Here is a 17,525-nt window from a genome sequence, read left to right on the forward strand (position 1 = left end):
GGTGTTCTTGCCCCAGGCTTCCCCCCAGCCCCTGGAGGGCCCTGGGGGACGGATGATGTTACTGACCCTTTTCCAGAGTCTGGAGCGGGGCCTGGCTGGTCCTTAGTGGGTCTGGGGTGAAAAGTGCTGGAGGTGTGGTGACCAGTTTGTCTCATTTTTGATGGTGGTGGGGTTGGTTTATTTGGGCGAGGTAGGGGATTTGGCCTGGCGGAGATTTGTGAGTTTTCTTTTAAATTTGTTGTAACGGCTCTTTTTGCTAGTTTCGTTTGGCGTATTATTGCTGGGTTTGTAGGCTGGGTGGGAAGATTAAGAGTAACTGTTTTGGGTGAACGCATTCTTTTGCCCTTTTTTGAAGTTGCCTTCTGCCAGGGTGTGATGGTGTCCTCGGAGTCTGTGTTTGAGGAGTCTGACTCCTCCACCGTGATGAGGATGTCGGAGTCAGGCTCCTCCTTTACAATATTGATTGGGGATACGGTGATCAGGGGAACTGTGCTATTAGGGGTTCCAGGATTGGTGCTACAAGGAGGGTCTTGTGCCGTGCACGGTGCTTGAGTGGATGTGTTATCAGGCTGTACGGGGATGGGAGTGAGTGTATGTTCAATGATTGTTGGTGCAAGAGGGGTAGGGAGCGGGGGGGGGGGGGGGGCCCTGTTCGCGTACGAGAGGGGGCAATCCCGAACGAGGTTACAGGGCCTCAGGTCACGGCACGCCCTGGTCTCATGCTCGCCGCCACACGACTTGCACTTGACCACTGTGCAGGCTGCGGCCAAGTGACCTAATTCGCCACAGTTCCTGCACAGCTTGGGCATGCCGTGATAAAACACCACGCCCCGGTGTCTCCCCAGCGTAATGGTGCTGGGGATATGACATACTCCCCCAACTGCAGAGGGGTCAGGCTTGAGCTGGACCAGCCATTTCCTGGCCCCGGTCCAGACTCCGTCCTCATCCAGGACCCTCCGAGATCCTGATTTAACTAGCCCATACCTGCCCAACCACGTACTCACATCGTGGTCGTGCACAGCTTCATTATAAAACTGTACAGTGACCACTTTGTTTTCCGTGTCGGACAGGGGCTCAACCTCAAAATTGCTGAGGGGGGCCTTGTCCTTCCCCTCTCTAAAGAGGTTCCAGAACCTCTCCAGGACATTAGCGTTTTTAAAGCTAATTTAAAAAATGTCTGCGTTTCCTGGAACCTTCACCAGGCAGTTCAGGTCACCAGGCACAAAGCCCATGGCTCGCTGAAGGACTGCCTGACTAAATTCCAGGCGAGTCATACCTGTCACTCTCCTCTCCTGCCCACTCACTTTTGGGGCAGCAACTCCATTTCCTCCATCGGTGGCAGCTGGCCCAGTGGCGCCCTCAACGGCTGCACTACCTGCCCCTTGCTCCACCAGAGGACCCATACTACCTCTGCTGCCCCCTTCTCCACTGGGTAGGAGGGTCATGCGGACGGCATGATGTCTTCTGACACCTGGCTGGACTCCTGTCGCCATCCTCCCTCTCACTCAGGCCGGACCTTTAGCCGTTGGGAGAAAAAGCAGACACAGCCCTCAAGGATGTTGTCCCCAGGGGACCGAAAAGCAAACACTGGTGCAGTGGCACCTCCCTTCTTGGAGAAGATGCCAAGCGTTGGATACAAGCAGGGATGGCAAAGCTGGATCCGGTCGGCGTCGTCTGGGTGAGGGAGGTCCTTGGTCCCTGTCTGCCTGCTCCTCAGCCTCGTCTTCTGGGGGCCTCAGGTGGAGCTGCTGCAGAGCCTGGAAGACCAGAGGGAGAGCGCAGCAGGAATGGCGAAGGCCCAGCGAAGGAAAGCTGGTGGCGGCCCGGAGAGCAACCCCATCCGGGAGATCTCTCCGGGCAGCTCTGGAACTCCCCTCCGGTCCTCGGCAGAAAGGCGTTCCGCAGCAGTCGTGGCTCTTCCTCCGAATGGCTGGAGACTTCTGGCAGTGGAGACTTTGGCGTTTGGGGTTCAGCAGGCCGCGGTCAGGCCCCTGGTACCTGCCTAGCCCCAAAACGCTGTAGGTCCGGCCTGGTCCGCCGGCCTGTTGATCCACCAAAGCCGCGGTAAAGCCACTGGTTCTTCGGTTTCACAACAGACCTTCAAAGAGAGAGGGAGACAGGGAGAGAGAAAGAAAGAGGGACACGCCGCTCAAAATGCCTCAACACCTGCAAGCCCAGTGTCCTCTGCTGTTTTAAGAGCAGAGGGCATTAGGTTAATACAGACTGAAGAGAAACCCGAGCGAAAGGTCAGCCTGTAGGCCGAAGCTTTCATTATGTAAACATTGCAACTAGGATTAGTTGATTTGTTGACTTCCTGATTTGATTCTATGACCATCTACGTTGCTCCATGGTTTTGATTTGATTCATACAAATGTTTTAAAGTAGCCTATCCAAACAATGTAGCCTCTCCAAATAAACAAAGTAACCCATGAGCCAAATAAAATCCAAAGTCTGTAAAATATCTGTCTAATGGTGCTGTGTGTGTGTGTGTGTGTGTGTGTGTGTGTGTGTGTGTGTGTGTGTGTGTGCACGTATCTGATGTAGGGCCCACAAAAAGGATGCACTGGGGCTCATACTTACTAGCTGCCACCACTGGCTCTTACAGTGGACAACTGGGCTTTATTACCCAGGGTGCACAGGGTCTCTTACAGAGGACAACTGGGCTTTATTACCCAGGGTGCATAGGGTCTCTTACAGAGGACGACTGGGCTTTATTACCCAGAGTGCACAGGGGCTCTTACGGAGGACAACTGGGCTTTATTACCCAGGGTGCACAGGGTCTCTTACAGAGGACAACTGGGCTTTATTACCCAGGGTGCATAGGGTCTCTTACAGAGGACAACTGGGCTTTATTACCCAGGGTGCACAGGGTCTCTTACAGAGGACGACTGGGCTTTATTACCCAGGGTGCACAGGGTCTCTTACGGAGGACAACTGGGTTTTATTACCCAGGGTGCACAGGGTCTCTTACAGAGGACAACTGGGCTTTATTACCCAGGGTGCACAGGGTCTCTTACGGAGGACAACTGGGCTTTATTACCCAGAGTGCACAGGGTCTCTTACGGAGGACAACTGTGCTTTATTACCCAGGGTGCACAGGGTCTCTTACAGAGGACAACTGGGCTTTATTACCCAGAGTGCACAGGGTCTCTTACAGAGGACGACTGGGCTTTATTACCCAGGGTGCACAGGGGCTCTTACGGAGGACGACTGGGCTTTATTACCCAGAGTGCACAGGGTCTCTTACGGAGGACGACTGGGCTTTATTACCCAGGGTGCACAGGGTCTCTTACGGAGGACAACTGGGCTTTATTACCCAGAGTGCACAGGGTCTCTTACAGAGGACGACTGGGCTTTATTACCCAGGGTGCACAGGGGCTCTTACGGAGGACGACTGGGCTTTATTACCCAGAGTGCACAGGGTCTCTTACGGAGGACGACTGGGCTTTATTATTTATTATTGCACAGGGTCTCTTACAGCCCTCTTTATTTTTGTATTTGACATCTGACTTTGAGCAGCACGGATGGTGCAGTGGGTAGCACTGCCGCCTCACAGCAAGGAGGTCCTGGATTCCCCGTCGGCCTGTGTGGAGTTTGCATGTTGTCCCCGTGTCTGCGTGGGTTTCCTCCGGGTACTCCGGTTTCCTCCCACAGTCCAAAGACATGCAGGTTAGGCTGATTGGAGAGTCTAAATTGCCCACAGGTGTGAGTGTGTGAGTGAATGGTGTGTGTGCCCTGCGATGGACTGGCGACCTGTCCAGGGTGTATTCCTGCCTTTCGCCCAATGTATGCTGGGATAGGCTCCAGCCCCTCTGCGACCCTGTTCAGGATAAGCGGGTTCAGATAATGGATGGATGGATGGACATCTGACTTTGGCTCCCTTTGCCTTGTGCTCAGGGAGAAATCATTGGTCACTCTGTAACTAGGCGTTGCTTCAGCGGACCAGTCTCTGTGCCAGGAGAGGAAGACGTAGGGAGCAGATAAAAAGAAGAGGAAACTGGATAGCATAAGAGATTTGAAGATCATTTTATTGAAAATAACCCCATTTCCCAACACTGCTGAAAGAAATCTGGAACCTTCTGAGACCTCTTCGGGAGCCTCTCTCTGCGTGTAAGATGAGAGATGGGGGGAATGTGGCTGACTGGAGGAGAAGAGTGAGGAGGGATGCTATTGAGGAGGGAGAGAAATGATGGTTGGCTGCTTCCTTGTTGCCCCTCTTTACTCCTCTTTCTCCTCCCCATGTGTGATGACATAGCAGATGTTTTTGTAGTCCACATTTCCAGCCACATCCGGGGGGAAAGCTGCCCACAGGTTCTTCATCTGAGGGAGGGAGGGAGGAAAGGAAAAAGGGAAGGAGAAATGGAGATGAGTAACGGAGCGCAGTGAGAGAGAGAGGTAAGTGCTTGTTCTGGATGGGGGTGAGCAGTGAGATAAAGAGGTAAGTGCTTGTTCTGGATGGGGGTGAGCAGTGAGAGAGAGAGGTAAGTGCTTGTTCTGGATGGGGGTGAGCAGTGAGATAAAGAGGCCGCACCTCTTCAGCAGAGAACCTGTCACACTGAGTGGTCAGAAGCTCCTCCAGGCTGCAGAGAGAAGGACAGAGGTCAAAGTTCACAGTGACATCACGCCTAAGGTGTGCACACCCCTCTTACCATGGTGACAGGCTTGCTATTCACACACAGGGTATCATATATCTTTCACAGCGACTGAGCTGCACACACTGGGTATCATATGTCTTTCACAGTGACTGAGGGTTAGGGTCAGGGCTAGACTCACAATTCCTTCTTGATTGTGCCAGTTCCCTCAGGGTCCAGGACCTTGAAGGCACTGACAATGACATCTTCTGGGTCAGCACCTAGGAGGGAGAGGAAGAGAGAGAGAGGGAGAGAGGGAAGCAAAGAGGGTTATTCTGGTCTGCCTTATGATGCTCTGTGAACCTGGGTCAATTACTTAATTGTTTTGGATTAAAAAACTTTTCTGTGCTCGATTGATCTTGACTGGTGCCAACCAAGAGGATCAGAAGGTAGGGGTTTGAGAGTCTTTTATTGGTTCATACACACCAGACAAGCTCATCAAAGTGTAGGAAAGTATTTGAATCCAAAACAATTATGTAGGTCTGATGTGTGTGCGTGTGTATGAGTGTATGAGTGTGTGAATGTGTGTAAATGCGTGTAAGTGTGTGTGCGTGAGTGTGTGCGTGTGTGTGACTGTGTGTGTGTGTATATGAGTGTGTGTGTGTGAGATTGAGTGTGAGTGTGTGTGAGTGTGTGAGTGTGAGTGAGTGTGTGTGTGTGAGTGTGTGAATGTGTGTATGAGTGTGTGTGTGCATGAGTGTGTGAGATTGAGTGTGAGTGTGTGTGTGTGAGAGATTGAGTGTGAGTGTGTGTGTCTGTGTGTGTGAGTGAGTGAGTGAGTGAGTGAGTGTGTGTGTGTGAGTGTGTGTGACTGTGTGTGAGGGAGTGAGTGTGTGAGTGAGTGTGTAAGTGTGTGTAAATGTGTGTGTGTGCGTGAGTATGTGAGATTGAGTGAGTGTGTGTGTGTGTGAGATTGAGTGTGAGTGTGTGTGTGTGTGTGTGTGTGTGTGTGTGTGTGTGTGTGTGTGTGAGAGATTGAGTGTGAATGTGTGTGAGTGAGTGAGTGAGTGAGTGTGAGTGTGAGTGTGAGTGTGAGTGTGAGTGTGAGTGTGTGAATGTGTGTAAATGTGTGTGCGTGCGTAAGTGTGTGAAATTGAGTGTGAGTGAGTGTGTGTGAGTGTGAGTGTGAGTGTGCGTGTGAGTGTGTGAGTGTGTGTAAATGTGTGTGTGCGTGAGTGTGTGATTGAGTGTGAGTGTGTGTGTGTGTGTGTGTGTGTGTGAGATTGAGTGTGTGTGTGTGTGTGTGTGTGTGTGAGAGAGAGAGGCCCACCCTTCAGCTTTTCCCCGAACATGGTGAGGAACACAGTGAAGTTGATGGGGCCGCTGGCCTCCTTCACCATGGCTTCCAGCTCCTCATTCTTCACATTCAGCTGGCCTGAGAGAGGAGAAGGAGAGAAGGAGAGGGAGAGGTGATCAGCACTGGGGAGCACAAACAGCTACTGCCACATAGTGGCCACATACAGCACTGCGAGCCATTTGGGAGCCATTTTACCCACTGACGTTTCATAGCCTTACGAAAAGAGCAGAAGTGTAGTTCATGTGCTGCTATATTGTACATATTGTACATATTGCCATATTGTAAAAAGTCTCTGCAGCCAGACTGTTTACCTTGTTACCATTGACTTTACATTGAAAGGATGGCTGAAATGGCGATACTGGAGCCAACCGCAGTGGCACTTGTAAGCGGCATATCTCAACAAGACCAGGAAGTGAGCTTAAGAAACTAAACTTACAGTGTAGGCCACTTGGGTGTAGGGACTACAACTTCCACATTCCCAAAGGAAAATTCTGTGACGTCCACCACGAATGACGTCTAACTTGGTTCAGCCAATCCCGTAATGGCGGGAGCAATAAACGGTCCCGTATAAGAGCAAGACACGTTCTTGGGATCTCTCTTCTGTCTCTTCTGCTTTTTCTGCTTCTTCTCTTCGACGCACCCTTTTTGGCCATTCGCTTCAGCTCATCTGCTCCGAGACTCGGACAGAGGCTGAATGCTGCACAGCGCACTACCAGGCCTACGGACACACCCAGTTACCTCGCGGTAACTACGTGGCCTATAGTGAGTGGAAATTGTTGTTCGCGGAACGCTTACATCAGTTTACCCCAATAAAGCTCAACAATGAAACAGTAACCGTCCGTCTTTTGCGCATATATAGAGTAAAACTACGCAAGTAGTCCCTTCTCACAGCTAACTCTAACTCATTATCACACCCAGAACTCTAGCTTACTCAAGCTAGTTACTCCCACCTTTCCTTTGTTCAAGCGACCCGCGCGCCCACACACACACACATACACGCCCTAACTTAACCTACTAACTTCCCCTACTAATTCCCGTTAGTTTATCTGTTATGTGTTTGTATGTTTGTTTAATAAATATTTTATTAAACCCCGGTGTCCGTTTTGGAATCGCATAGACATGAGAGCCGTGTAAAAGCAGTCTTTCGAAGAACTTCCAACCTTCAGGTATGTTTAATCATTAATATTGGTTATTTTAAATATTAATTAAAATACTAAATTTGTGGTTATTTCTGATAATAGTAATTTTATGAGACTGATTACTTTTTGCAGTTATACTGCTACACAACGTTTAACTGGCGCCCCGGTTTCGTAGAGAGTAAAATCCCTGCGTTATTTGGCGGCCCGTGCGAGGACCCTACATAATTTGGAGTCCCGTGCGAGGACCCCTACATGGGTCAAACTCTTACACCTGGGTGGCCATAATCTCCCAGGGGGTAACTACATTACCCAGCATTCCCAATGTACGCATTGTCATGAGGTCAGCAGTTCCTGCCTTCCCGGTGTCTGTGTTTTTGTTTCCCCTCCCTCTTGGGTTGTGTGTGGGTGTGTCTCCCTCTGTCTGTGTGTATGTGAGCCTACACTACTGGCTGCAGATGTGGCTCATGCTGGCTTCAGGAGTTTCCACCCCCATGCACACCAGTCTTGGATTTCCTCATCAGCTCCAATATAAGAGGGTTACTCAGAAGATCCTTCCTCGCCTGATCGTCTGTGTACAAGCGGTGAACTCTCCTTCAAACCAGCTAAGAAATATTTTGGCAGTAACTTCTACTCGGCTGTATCTGTTTTTTACCCCCCAGTCAGCCGTAGCCTTATTTTGAGATTGGACTTTGTGTGAACTAGTGTTTTTTCTTCCTAGCTTGCTAGTAGATTTCTGTTCTCCAGACTCCCCCCTCTCTTGCGCCCCTGAAGACTCCTGAGTTTATACCCCTGGATTTTGTGTACCTCTGGGCCGACTTTCATTAAAGACTGTTACCAACTTTTACCAGTTTGCGAGTGTGTATTCAGAGTCCGCCATTTTTGCTACCTCGTAACACGCATGTGAAAAAGCAAATGCTTACCCATGGAGGCCAACACGTCTCTCAGGTCATCCTTGCTGATGATGCCATCTCTGTTCTGGTCGATGATTGTGAAAGCCTGGAGAGGAGATACCATTACATCCACTGAGATGAGGAATGTGGTCCTCAAGAGTGAAGACTGAGACTGAAGACTACAAGAAAAACATAATATGTGGTGCACAAATTGAGATTTAAAAATTGGACACCAGTGAACAGGAAGTATAATTACCCGCACAGTGAACAGGAAGTATAATTACCCGCAGTGAACAGGAAGTATAATTCCCCGCACAGTGAACAGGAAGCAGAATTACCCGCACAGTGAACAGGAAGTATAATTACCCGCAGTGAACAGGAAGTATAATTATCTACACAGTGAACAGGAAGCTGAATTATAGCCATCATGCACTCTGAATACAGCATATTACTGTGTCAGAGTATTACAAAACCCCAAAACAGCTATAGTCCACTCCATCTCTTCAGGCTACACCTTTCCTTCCCTAAATCACCACCATGATTAGCCTTATATATGCCATAGGCTGTAATGGCACTTATATAGTTGTATTGATATTGGTTTTTTTTTTGTTTTTGTTTTTTGTATTAGCTATTGTATTGTTGTACTCGGGGTATTCCAGCTGCCAACTGTGGTATGCTAAGTTTCGAAGTTGATGTATTCTTCAAGGGTTCCGATTGTATCTGTATGGTTACACTAGGACTCGGAACTGTACTGTCCTCTCAGGTCCTCTTCGCACTTGTACTTGTGTTTGATCTCCACTTCGTTGTACATCGCTCTAGATAAGAGCGTCTGCTAAATACCTTGTAATGTAATGTAATCTTGGCCTCATCAGTCAATAAAACTTTGTTCCAAAACTTTTGTGGCTCACTTGCCACTTCTTTGCAAATTGTAATCTCGCCTTCTGATTCTTACTACTGATGCGTCTTGTGGTATAGCCTCTATATTGCTGCTCTTCTTTGAATGATTGATTGAGATACCTTCACCCATACCCTGTGGAGATTGTTCTTGATGTCACTGACTAATGTTTTAGGTTTTTCTTCACAGCTCTCACAAAGTTTCTGTCATTAACTGCTGTTGTTTTCCTTGGTCGACCTGTTCGATGTCTGTTTCTCAGTACGGCAGCATTTTTTTTATTTTCCAGGACAACAAGTTGTTGTACAAGCTCTATCCCCAATTCCCCTCTTTTCAAAGCTTCAAAATGGGTTGCTTTTCTCCTAAAGACAGCTTTCTGGTCTTCATGTTGGTTTATCTTTTCTAACACAAATGCACAGGCAAAACCCAAGGCTAAAACCAAGAGTAGACATTCAGAACTATTTATTGTTTAACTAATCAGTCTAAGAAGACACATCTGAGCAACAGGAAACACCTGTCAGTCACATGTCCCAACACTTTTGCTCACCTAAAAACTGGGTGGTCTGATACAAAAGGTGATTTGTTCTCAGTTGTTTTATAAATCTAGATTTTAAAAAATACATCTCATGTACATCTTTTGACCTCAAACTCAATTGTCTTCAGTGTGTAGCAAAAACAAAGGAATTGACCTTGCTTTTGGAGGGGATTGTATCGTGTACTGCATGATTACAGTATTTGCAACATATGGTACGTTTAGACCAATGGAAAAGAATGTGAACTAGTGTACTATGGAAATCAAGGCACAATAAGATTAAAGCATACAAATTAGTAGAAGGAGAGCTGCACGGATCAAAAATTTAAAAAGGTGCTCTTTGGAAAGAGTAGGAAATGCAAATATCTCAGGGAATAAAAGTCCAAGGCACTATTTTTAAAGTTCAAATAAAGGGAAGCTCCAAAGTGTAGCAGGTTGTGGTTGGTTGAGGGATTCTGGAACACCTTGAATTACCAAAATGACTGGATTCACAATGCTTGGCCCCGCCCACAGCCGCTCCAAGCCCACCCCATAACCCTCCAGTGTAGAGCTTACTGTAAACACATATAAACCCCCAGTGTAGAGCTTACTGTAAACACAGATATACCCCCAATGTAGAGCTTACTGTAAACACATATAACCACCCTCCAGTGTAGAGCATACTGTAAACACATATAACCACCCTCCAGTGTAGAGCATACTGTAAACACATATAAACCCCCCCAGTCTAGAGTGTAATGTAAACACATATAACCACCCCCTAGTGTAGAGCTTACTGTAAACACATAAACCCCCCCCCCCCCCCCCCATTTTAGAGCTTACTGTAAACACATATCACATATAACCCTCAGTGTAGAGCTTACTGTAAACATATACTACCCCCCCTAGTGTAGAGCTTACTGTAAACACATATAACCCCGCCTGCTAGAAAACCAGGTTAAGTGAGGACACAAAGTGTAACATATGCATGTGTTAATTTGTGTTTGCTGAGAGGTGTGTAAAATGCAGTAAAGACAGTGCGCAAATCGTCACCTCCTTGTACTCCTGAATCTGGCTCTGCTCAAACATGGAGAACACATTAGAGGACCCACCCTCTGCCTGCTGCCTCCTCTTGGCCTTCTTGGGTGCCTGATGAATGGACAGACAAACAGACACAGCAACACATTTAAAGCGTGGTGCATCTGTAGAGTATGTATAAACAGTTCCTACAGACACAAAGCAGCCTGGGTGGTGCTTTAGAGTGAGTGTTGGCCTACAGCTAGCTGTTTTAGTTGTAGCACACTGGGTGGTATAGCTGAGAGACAGCGCCATCTCCTTTGGGCCTCCCCCCTCGAGAGCAGCTGAAGGCTTTGCCCTTTGACCCACGGACTAAACTGAGTATGCTTGACAAATGTGAAAGAGGAACACTTGTTATAATTGCATAGGAATATTTTGATTATTGTGTTATCTTAGAAGTATTTGCAGTCTGAATACAAATGCAGTTACGCAAATGAAATTCCGGGTCAAAATGTAAAAAAGCATTAAAATAATATATGTTAGATATATTGTTTGAATGTATGAATGAATGTATGTATGAATATATGTACTGAAAATTGTTTCATGAAAGATATTTGTATTCAAAGTGGAGAATAAGAAAAAAAGCAACCAGAACACACTGCAGAACTGATTAAATAAATTCCTAAATAAAAAACATTGAAGCATGTGAATAAATGTATTGAAATGAAAGTATATATTTTTCCTACATATAGGGCCGGTTTCAGGGCTAGAGATTAACCCTCCCGTTATGTTCAGACTTTATGACCGGCTTTACATTTGGGGTAAAATTGAGCCTGACAGAAATAAACACACAAAAAAAAGAAAGTTTTGACACGTAGTCTGTCACCTGTCTCCCAAATTACTAGCCTTTTATCCATAAATATGAAAAATGAGAATGTGACATAATTTTAGAGTCTAAGGAACAATACGTGAAAGTTTGGCACCTGTATGGTGGCACCTGTAAGTAAAAAAAAAAAAAAAGGTTGGATATTTTCTTATGATTTATATAGTTACAGAGGGTCAAAATCACACTGCACAAAACATTTGTATATCAAGTTGGCACGGAACACGGAGCATTATGTTTCTTGCATTTTTACTATTTAATTCCTATTTTTTTCCAGAAAATTTGAAAAATGATACAGTATCAATATAAAAAAGTGTTAACCGGTTTTTAAAAGATGTCAAACACTAAATGGGGTCAAATTGACCACAAACATAATTGGAGGGTTAAGCTTATTCATGGGTTAAATTGAGGTTTGTATGGAGAATCTCCATTTCCTATAAATTTGTTAGATCTAATAAGTGACATGTATGTCAGCAATTATGTTAAGTTATCTTGGTGGTTGAAGAACCATTGACCTGCAATTTTTTGTACCACAAAACCAAGTTGGTATGAGGCCTGTTATTTTAACTTGCTGATTTCACCATGTGAACATCATTCCTGTTTGGGCCTGGATTAAGTCCAACCCCAAAACTATGTCCTTAACATTTTTTTTTTCACAGGTTGAGGCTGAAAACGTAAAGAGCCTGTAGTACAGGCTGTAGTACTCGCTCAAAGCTAAGGACATAATGCTTAATAGTTAGATGAGCTAGCTTTAAAAAAGAAAAGAAAAGTAACATAAATGTATTTCCCTGTGGAAAAAAAACGAACATTCAAACTTAATATAGCTCCCGACAGGCGACCCATTGTTCTGTCATTTCTTTGTTTCAACAAGGAACCCAAATAGCGAGGGTTTTTGAGATTTGTTTGTTTGTTTTTTGTGATACTCCGCCTATAATCGGCATGTTTCTTCCCCTGTAGTTTCCTGATAGAAGATGAGGAAGATGAGGAAGATGAGGAAGGAGCAGGCAGGGGTGCCGGACAGGAGGAGTGTGGTTACTCACCATCTGGGTCGGGTTTGTGGAGTTTGGACTGTGATGAAGGGAAGACCGCGCAAAGCCACATTGAAGCCAGGTCCCTAGGGGCTTATATAGGGCTCCGGGTGGCTAACTTTAGCCATGCAGTGAAGTTTGGCAGGGTTAGAGAGTGGAGAAACAGGGGGACAGTAACAGAGGGAGGGAAGGAGGGATGGACTATCATCTTACAGCTGTTCAGAAATAGAGCCCAGGGTCTTGGAATGAGGTATACTCGACACTATTACCACCGGCCGCCATTTGTGAACTAATATGGAGATGGGGGGCCTGGAGGTCTGCAGGACTGCTCCACCCCCTCCGTCTCCAACAGCACACTCTCCCAGAAGGGCCTGTTATTACAGTATGCCTGCTCCCTTTCTCATTCTGAAGTAACGGCAGAACAGTATTCAGCTCCCTGAGAAGAGTATGTGTGTGAGCGTGTGAGAGTGTGTGAGTGTATGTGTGTGTGTGTGTGCGTGTGCTGTGTGTGTGCGTGCGTGTGTGTGTGCATGCGCTGATGGGTGTGTGTGTGGGGGTGTGAGTGTGAGTGTGCTCCAATGCATGCAATGCATTTTAAAGTATAAAACCCAGGGCAACATGAGCATACTACCCTTCAAAGTGAGGTCTTTACCAGGCTGATTTGTAAATATTTGGTGTGGCCAACCAAGCTGAACCCTGAGAGCACTGAAGGAGAACAGGGGTGACCCACAGGAGCCCAGATAAGCACACACAGTTCTGTGCAAAAGTTTTAGGCAGGTGTGGGAAAAATGCTGTAAAATAAGAATGCTTTCAAAAATAGAAATGTTAATAGTTGCATGAACAGAAGAAGTGAATAAACAGAAGAAAAATCGAAATCAAATCAATATTTGGTGTGACCACCCTTTGCCTTCAAAACGGCATCAATTCTTCTCGGTATACTTGCACACAGTTTTTGAAGGAACTCGGCAGGTAGGTTGTTCCAAACATCTTGGAGAACTAGCCACAGTTCTTCTGTGGATTTAGGCAGCCTCAAATGCTTCTGTCTCTTCATGTAATCCTAGACAGACTCGATGATGTTAAGATCAGGGCTCTGTGGGGGCCATACCATCACTTCCAGGACTCCTTGTTCTTCTTTACGCGGAAGATAGTTCGTAATGACATTGGCTGTATGTTTGGGGTCATTGTCCTGCTGCAGAATAAATTTGGGGCCAATCAGATGCCTCCCTGATGGTATTGCATGATGGATAAGTATCTGCCTGTACTTCTCTGCATTGAGGAGACCATTCATTCTGACCAAATCCCCAACTCCATTTGCAGAACTGCAGCCCCAAAGCTGCAAGGAACCTCCACCATGCTTCACTGTTGCCTGCAGAAACACATTCTTGCACCGGTCTCCAGCCCTTCGGTGAACAAACGGCCTTCTGCCTCAGCCAAATATTTTGCATGTTGACACATCAATCCTGAGAACCTGCTGCCATTTTTCTGCACCCCAGTTCCTGTATTTTTGCGCATAGAGTCGCTTGGCCTTGTTTCCACGTCGGAGGTATGGCTTTTTGGGTGCAATTCTTCCATGAAAACCACTTCTAACCAGACTTCTCTGCACAGTAGATGGGTGTACCTGGGTCCCACTGGTTTCTGCCAATACTGAGCTGATGACACTGCATCTTCCGATTGTGAAGCAAAGTATAACTACCTTGTGTCTTGTTGCTGCACTCAGTCTTTCCATGGTGTATGACTTCTGACATTAAACTGTCTTCAGCAACCTCACCTTGGAAGCAGATTTTGGCTGTTCCTCACCCAGTTTGAACCCTCCTACACAGCTATTTATTTTTCAGTTAATGATTGTGTTTCAACCTACATATTACATTCATGATCATTAGCTCCTGTTTGGTATAATTGGTTAATCACACACCTGACTATATGCCTACAAAACCTGACTTTGTGCAAGTATACCTAAATGAATTGATGCTGGTTTGAAGGCAAAAGGTGGTCACACCAAATATTGATTTAATTTGTTAATTCATAAAAAATATACTATATACAATTTCTATTTTTGAAAGCATTCTTACTTTACTGATTTTTTTCACACCTGCCTAAAACTTTTACACAGTACTGTATGTATATATATATATATATATATATATATATATAGATGATCATCTGGCAGCAACTAAATGCATAAAAGCATGCCCATGGGCAAGAGGTTCAGCTATTTTTCTAATGGGAGGAAATATGATCTCAGTGATGATGACCAAGGAATGATTGTTTGTGTCAGACCAAGTGGTTTGAGTATCTCAGAAACTGCTGATCTCCTGGGATTTTCACACACAACAAAAAACAGCGAAAAACAAAAACATCCAGTGAGCAGCAGTTCTGTGGGCAAAAATGTGTTGTTAATGAGAGAGATCATAGGAGAATGGCCAGACTGGTTAAAGCTGCCAGGAAGGTGACAGTAACACAAATAACCACACATTACAACAGTGGTATGCAGAACAGTATCGCTGAACCCACAATGCACCCCAAACCTCTTAAGTAGGCTGTAAAGTAAGTAAAAAAATAAGTAATTAATAAATAGCTAATAAAGTGCTCAGTGAGTGTGTGTGTGTGTACTGTGTGTGTGCGTGTGTGTGTGTACTGTGTGTGTGTGTGTGTGAGTGTGTCTTTGAGTGTGTGTGTGCGTCTGTGAGTGTGTGTTGTGTGTGAGAGTGTGTGTGTGTGTGTGTGTGTGAGAGAGTGTGTGTGTGTCTGTGAGTGTGTGTGTGTGTGTGTGTGTGTGTGTGTATAGTATCTGAGAATCAGCTGCTACCCCAAAACCCAACGATCCCTGTCTGAAGCCATGTTCACATGGATGCTAAAATTAAAATAGCGTTGGAAACGTCCAGTGTAGTACTCCCCTCTGACGCGCACATGTGTGTGTGCCCCACCTGTGCCGAGCCAAATCTGAGCCAGGCAGGCTGCACTGAGCCCAGTGTAAAAATAGCCAATAACACAAACATGGCCTCACATTCACCTTGCCTTTGCCGTCAATTAATGGTTAGCAACCATGTGAACAACCATGTGTGTGTGTGTGTATGTGTGTGTATAGTTGTGTTGGTGTATGCGTGTGTGTGTGTGTATGTCTGTGTGTGTGTGTATGTATTTGCATGGTTGTGTGTGTATGTGTGTGTGCATGCTGATGTGTGTGGGTGTTTGTGCTGTTTGTGTGTGTGCATGTCTGTGTATGTATGAGTGACGTGTGTGTGTATTTGCATATATGTGTGTGTGTGTGTGTATTTGCATATGTGTGTGTGTATGAGTGTGTGCATGCTGGTGTGGGTGTGTGTATTTGCATATGTATGTGTGTGTGTGTGTGTGTGTGTGTGTGTATGCTGGTGTGGGTGTGTGTATTTGCATATGTGTGTGTGTGTGTGTGCATGTGTGTCTGTGTGTGTGTGTATGCTGGTGTGGGTGTGTGTATTTGCATATATGTGTGTGTGTGTGTGTGTGTGTGTGTGTGTGTGTGTGTGTGTGTATGAGTGTGTGCATGCTGGTGTGGGTGTGTGTATTTGCATATGTATGTGTGTGTGCATGTGTGTCTGTGTGTCTGTGTGTGTATGTGTGTGGGCATGCTGGTGTGTGTGTGTGTGTGTGTGTGTGTGTGTGTATTGTATGTCCCAACCCCCCTGGAGCAATGCAGGGTTAAAGGCCTTGCTCAGGGCCCAACAGCTGTGTGGATCTTATCATGGCTACACCGGGGCTGGAACCACTAATCTTCAGGGTGCCAGGCATGCACCTTGCCCACTAGGCTACAGACTATTTTTATTTACATTTATTTGGGTGCTGCCATTATTCAGAGTGACAGCACTTGAAGACAGAGGATGAGAATAAGGGAGGAGCCCTCAGTGATGTGAGAATAAGGGAGGAGCCCTCAGTGATGTGAGAATAAGCAGTGTTTGGGTAGTTAACTTTGGTCACTTTTGCTCTGTTTGTTTGTTTCTTTGTTCTCAAAAAAAAAGAAAAAAAAGGCCCTCATCCTTATCTTTATTGTACAGGTAGCAGTTGAAATTGTACTTCCCTCTAGGGTCTTTCAGCGAGCTTATCCCTGGTTATGGGTATGCACTTTGTTGTACGTCGCTCTGGATAAGAGCGTCTGCCAAATGCCAATAATGTAATGTAATGTAATAAGGGAGGAGCCCTCAGTGATGTGAGAATAAGGGATGAGCCCTCAGTGATGTGAGAATAAGAGATGAGCCCTCAGTGATGTGAGAATAAGGGAGGAGCCCTCAGTGATGTGAGAATAAGGGAGGAGCCCTCAGTGATGTGAGAATAAGGGAGGAGCCCTCAGTGATGTGAGAATAAGGGAGGAGCCCTCAGTGATGTGAGAATAAGGGAGGAGCCCTCAGTGATGTGAGAATAAGGGAGGAGCCCTCAGTGATGTGAGAATAAGGGATGAGCCCTCAGTGATGTGAGAACAAGAGATGAGCCCTCAGTGATGTGAGAATAAGGGATGAGCCCTCAGTGATGTGAGAATTAATCTGCTTTCAACAGGCCTCCCGCTCCACTGAGCTGGGGCACATCCGTCTCGCTGAAACAGATCCAAACAGACCCCGCCCTACACTCAGCTGATCTCCCGAAACCTGTCTCCCCTCCCCCCTCACTGCTCCCCTCCCCTCCCCCCCTCACTGCTCCCCTCCCCTCCCCCCTCACTGCTCCCCTCCCCTCCCCCCTCACTGCTCCCCTCCCCCCCTCACTGCTCCCCTCCCCTCCCCCCTCACTGCTCCCCTCCCCTCCCCTCCCCTCCCCCCTCACTGCTCCCCCCCCTCACTGCTCCCCTCCCCTCCCCCCTCACTGCTCCCCCCCCCCTCCCCCCTCACTGCTCCCCCCCCCCCTCACTGCTCCCCTCCCCCCTCACTGCTCCCAATTGAACAATAATTAAGATAAGAACGTTAAAAAGATCAAGAAGGGAACTTATAGAAACTTGTAGAGTGGACTGGGGTAGGTCAGGATGTCTGATTAGCCGTGTTTACATGCAGGATATTTCTTCATACGTTGTTCCACTTGAAGATTCCAAATGAACCGTTTACATGCACGCTGAATACATTTCTGTTGTCACTTTTCACGCAGCACTGTCTGCTGAATATAATTATCTTGCAACTAAACCAGAGAAGGTGAGCGCAAGACCAGCTTTACCACAGTATCCAATAAGTTCATCCGTATGTTCGTGAAACTGAAAATTGCCTGGGTTGGAACCACTTTTT

The 17,525-nt window shown here is 46.5% G+C and overlaps 1 protein-coding gene across 1 annotated transcript; it reads right to left on the reverse strand.

The window, feature by feature from the left end:
• Positions 1-4,010: 4,010 nt before the first annotated feature.
• LOC133114288 (myosin regulatory light chain 2, skeletal muscle) lies at positions 4,011-12,389 on the reverse strand. The gene is made up of 7 exons (XM_061223537.1): positions 12,301-12,389; positions 10,414-10,509; positions 7,988-8,063; positions 5,902-6,006; positions 4,774-4,852; positions 4,532-4,580; positions 4,011-4,320 (listed from the first exon to the last, which is right to left on the reverse strand). Exons 1-7 carry the CDS (start codon positions 12,301-12,303, stop codon positions 4,219-4,221), a joined length of 510 nt encoding a protein of 169 aa, XP_061079521.1. The 5' UTR covers positions 12,304-12,389; the 3' UTR covers positions 4,011-4,218.
• Between the last annotated feature and the right edge of the window lie 5,136 nt (positions 12,390-17,525).

Source organism: Conger conger, chromosome 16, assembly GCF_963514075.1.
Source record: "Conger conger chromosome 16, fConCon1.1, whole genome shotgun sequence".
Classification (NCBI taxonomy): domain Eukaryota; kingdom Metazoa; phylum Chordata; class Actinopteri; order Anguilliformes; family Congridae; genus Conger; species Conger conger.

Coding starts and splice junctions, on each gene's coding strand:
- LOC133114288 (XM_061223537.1), bottom strand. Junction 8,064..10,413: donor AGATTCAGGAGTACAAGGAG/GTGACGATTTGC, acceptor TCTCCTCTCCAG/GCTTTCACAATCATCGACCA. Junction 4,853..5,901: donor GTTCGGGGAAAAGCTGAAGG/GTGGGCCTCTCT, acceptor TCTCCCTCCTAG/GTGCTGACCCAGAAGATGTC.